At 40.7% G+C, this 4,448-nt stretch overlaps 1 protein-coding gene across 1 annotated transcript; it reads right to left on the bottom strand.

Moving 5' to 3' along the window:
* Nucleotides 1–806: 806 nt before the first annotated feature.
* On the bottom strand, nt 807–4,008 carry RPS3A (ribosomal protein S3A). The gene is made up of 5 exons (XM_009995883.1): nt 3,883–4,008; nt 2,625–2,812; nt 2,250–2,458; nt 1,547–1,656; nt 807–974 (listed from the first exon to the last, which is right to left on the bottom strand). Exons 1-5 carry the CDS (start codon nt 3,935–3,937, stop codon nt 853–855), a joined length of 684 nt encoding a protein of 227 aa, XP_009994185.1. The 5' UTR covers nt 3,938–4,008; the 3' UTR covers nt 807–852.
* Between the last annotated feature and the right edge of the window lie 440 nt (nt 4,009–4,448).

Genomic DNA, 4,448 nt, shown 5'->3' with positions numbered 1-4,448 from the left:
ACTCTTTCAGTTTTTAACACAGCAAAAGTCAAACAAGCAAAAGAGACGTGTTATGAAATAATGCAAAAAGTGCTTTAAAGCTACCTGCTGAGTATTTTTAAGTGCTTCTTTTTCAGAACACAGACCATTGCCCTGTTATGGTAATTTGTTTTTATCCTGAAGTTCCACCAGTTTTTCAACTGAAATTGGTTACCTCTCAGTTCTAATAGAGGTTAAAAAAAACCTACATACAACCCTACTCATGAGCATATCCTTCATTTCTACACTGCCCAAAGCTTGCACTACTACCATAACCAAAGTTAAAACTTTATAGAGCTTTCAGCACCTTTTCAGTATCAGAGGCCAAATCTATCACGAGTGGATGTATTAAACTACCTTAAACATACATACACATAATTCTCAGGTAAGTAGTCTAATAAATCTCTAAGACTTTCTTACATTAAAACAATTCTGAAACCCTAAGTTTCCCTGTGTGGCACCCCATTTGCCCTGCACAATGCCCCTCTTTGAAGCACTTACCAGTGTAACAGAAGCTGCAACATCTGCACACAACCACAAGATTTCTTTTGTGAGGACCAAAATTATGGGAAAAGCCATCACACAGAATCCTTGGTGGTTTACTTTCAAATAGCACCTTTCACAAAAGACAACCCACCTTCCACCCACCTCTCAGCATCAATCATGAGAAACAATATCAAAAAAAAAGTATTTCCTTTTCTTTTTAAACCAAGGCAACAGGTTTACCTTACTAAAAACCCATTCACATATCCAATACCAACACTGTCCAGCAGCAATACAGGCAAACATTAGTTCTGTATATTAAAACTTTTTATTTTCCATCCATTTTTAGTTTCAGACAGACTCTTGCACAGGCGGCTCATATCCATCGGCTCGCTCTACTTTAGTGCCTGCCTCATCCCCAGAAGGTTTTCCAGCACCACCACCTTCACCATGCAGTTCCATCAGCTTGCCCACTACAACGAAGAAGTATTATAGTGAGTGATGCACCTATTTAAAACAGCTTTACGTTTCTGAATTGCTCATCACATACAAATTAAAACCAACAGAACATTTAATGCAGGTATGATCAAGTCCATTCCAGAAAGCTCATGCAAGGAGATGCTGCTGTAATAACTGGCAGTCAGACAAAAGCAGTGAAATAAGTGCTGTGAAATGAAATTGCAAATTAAAACTTTTTTTTTTTTTTTAAGAGTTAAATCAAGAACCTCCTACTGCATTATATGGGAATGTCAGAAAATGGGCAAATAGAATCATTCCATGTCATTTGGGACCGAAACATTTTGTCATCATTCATTCCCAAGCCAAAGACTTTAAACATTCAGGTGCCGTTTCAGGCAAGAAATCAAAAATGCTCTTAGCTGAACCATCACTTTATCCAACTAGAAGGACAAGCCTCTAAACTACTATAGCTACTTAAGCTTATGATGCTGCTTTAACATCTTAACCCAAAAGTAAATGCATTTTCAAATGATGGCTTCCACATCCTCCTCCAAGAACATTTATAAGTTTCCAGTACTTGACTTACACTCAAACTTGGGCTTCTTCAGCATCTTAACCTTGCGGACATAGACATCATGAAGAGGGTAAATGGACTGACAGGCCTTCTCTATGTCTTTGCCAATGCTGTCTGGGATCCTGAGAAATCAGAGAGCACATCAGTACCAAAGCGTTAAAAATTGTGCCTGCATCTTAATCAACAACACAAGTATAAAAAAATTATTGAGAATACATAATATTCTACAGAAGTTTGTACCATTAATGCTGTCTTAATTGTGACAGTTTCATTCAAATATGTTCAGATTACAGGACACATGTTAGAACAGATATAACCTAAGTGTGCTCATTTTCAGAGCGAAACTGCAATCATGCTTTTGTAAGCAAATATCATGCTTTGGAACATTTTCTTCTTGTAGAAGAACCCAGAACAGTCACAGCCCGAGCTGATCAGATTTACAGTTTCAGTCTGCAGAAACGTGAATGCAGTACTTCTGGAGGGCCTGATTTTACATTTATGCAAACATGATGGTTGATGGAAACCAAATACGATAGCAGAGACTACAGGAGTATTCAAAGAAAACAGCACATCAGCTTTCCAATGAGGGACCTTGCCTGGTCTCTGCCAAAGAGCACATGAAGCACCAGATTCCACAAGTATTTGGTAACCACTGACCAACAAACAACTATCTTAACCACAGGGAAGAACAAAATAAAACACCATCACAGCTTACAGCTTATTGACAACTTCTTTCAGGTCATTGGTTTGGACCTCTCGGGTCATGATCTCCATCATCTTCTTGCGGATCTGCCGCACCTGCTGGTGCTGGGCATACGAGGTCTTGCGGATCTGGTTGTTGCGCTTCTTGGTGAAACCCACGCAGAAGAGGCGCAGCAGGTAACCATCGGTGGTCTTGACATCCACGTGTGCTTCGATCATTGTCTGGAAAAGAAACAGATCATTTGCCTTCAACACGACAGACAGGTTTCTCCAAGTCATGCATCTGACATTCAGGTGTGGCTGATGCCACTTCAAACAGAGCTTTGCAATGCATCAGTGGTTACCTCCTTTCCTATGGGTGGTAACAACAAGGCGGACCTTTACGCACCTGCCATTTCTTGACCATGGAGCACATTTTATCCCTGGTGAGGTCCATTCCATGGAAGTTGGTCAGACAATTTTTGCCCTGAACATCTTCAGTTACCAGTTTAAATTTACGGAAGGCAACCTCATCATTCTGCAGATCAGCCAGGCTCACTTCAAATACGCGACCTTTCAGCCCATCAGAGGCAATTTCTGTATGACACAAAAAACCCACCTTTTATTAACACCACAATAGTATTCAAATCACACACTGAACTTCCATTTGATGTTTTCTAACAGTCAGTGAGCCACCAGCTTTACAGCTCTTAACTTTAGGTGTCTCTTGAACAAGGTCAAATAAGCTCACAGAACTACTGTATATTTTAAATGTGTAAAGAATCTTTCAGAGGTAATTCTATCAGATGCTGAGCACGAATACCATTATACTGCAGACTCCAGCAGAAATATTTTTTTAAGTGGAAAGGGTTACAAAATATTTGTAAATTATTAACAATAATGACAAGCTAAATGTAAATGGTGCACATACTCAGCAGAGATAAAGCTGTAACAAAGAAGTACCTGTGTCATGCTTCGTTTACAGTGACCCTTATTTTACTTCTTTCATACGGACACCGTTCAAAATAACTGTCAACATCACAACTTTTGTGCAACCAGGAGAGTATAATGCAACTGTTCAGCCATTCTACAAAGTTTATCTTCCAAAAATACTGTTACCTCTCATCCAGATCACCCAGCATTCCTACAAAGGCTTCCTCTTCCCATGTGCCAGATAACATAAAAAACCTTTACCATTCAGTGATGCATCAACACACCTTCCCAGATGTCTCCTTACCTAAAAGCTTCAAATTTGAATCCCTCCTAACACAATGGTCTTTGATCCTGTTATGACCAAGGTCTCTTGTAACACTGGGTCCACATCTCCCTCCATGATAATCAGAATGACTCCTTAATTCTTAACTTTCCTCAAATCCTTAGAAACTTCAGACATGCCCTTCTGTATCATATTCCTGCCTTGATACTCTTGTACAAACAAGGATCACACCATATTAAGTCCCCTGAAACTAAGCTCATTTATTTAAACGACTCAGTCAAGTTAAACTCACCCTAACCAAGCAATTAAGTTAGAAGTCCTTTTTACCTTCCAGGTTTTTAGTACTGTGAGTAGAAAGTATTTGTCAGCAGTTCTTTATAATCAAGCCTCCTTTGGTGACAGCATATGGCACAAATACACCTCCCTCTACTGCATAAACCCCACTACTCACTGGTTCCTTGAGTCCTGGTGACAAGTGTCTTCCCAATGTTTCGGATATTGAACATGGCTGGTGCTTTGACATCATACCAGTCCTTTTTGGAGAAAGGATCAACCCTTCATTTAAAAAAAAACAGAAAGGATTTTTAGCGGGTTTTCTCAGATTAAGACAGGCTACAATAGGAACTTCTGCACCCTATGCTTTTTGAATCAGAAATGAATAGTCAAAATTTCCTTATCAAGTTTAACAGACAGGTTGTTAAGCATGTGAATGAAAAGAGTTGGTAGTTCCCACAACAGCACGGCAGGCAATCACAGCCATTTAACTCAGAAACACGGCAACCATTTGCAGAATCATCACGCAGCTGACACGCATCGCTCTGCAGCGATACAAGCGGCGCGCTTTATCCAGCCTCCCCATGAAGACCCCATTTCATTTCTTGACTTCAGCCACTAAAAGGCACCAGATGCACTTCAGGTTGCGCCAACACCACCCGAGAAACCCCACTTTTGCGGCGAGCAACCTCCGCCAGGCCCGCAGGCCTCCAGCCCGCCCAGGCACGGGCGCAGCCGGCCCTG

The sequence above is a fragment of the Chaetura pelagica genome, unplaced genomic scaffold, assembly GCF_000747805.2.
Source record: "Chaetura pelagica isolate M959 unplaced genomic scaffold, ChaPel_1.0 scaffold142, whole genome shotgun sequence".
Taxonomy (NCBI): domain Eukaryota; kingdom Metazoa; phylum Chordata; class Aves; order Apodiformes; family Apodidae; genus Chaetura; species Chaetura pelagica.
The sequence above is the reverse complement of the archived record's forward strand: the minus strand, read 5'-3'. Positions and strand labels throughout refer to the sequence as shown.

Bases quoted from the DNA above. Each gene is read 5' to 3' on its own strand.
- RPS3A (XM_009995883.1), bottom strand. From the start codon at position 3,937: ATGTTCAATATCCGAAACATTGGGAAGACACTTGTCACCAGGACTCAA. The intron at 2,813-3,882 runs GTGAGTAGTGGG...TGTGTCATACAG, and splicing joins CACCAGGACTCAAGGAACCA to AAATTGCCTCTGATGGGCTG. The intron at 2,459-2,624 runs GTGCGTAAAGGT...TTTCTTTTCCAG, and splicing joins CCATGGTCAAGAAATGGCAG to ACAATGATCGAAGCACACGT.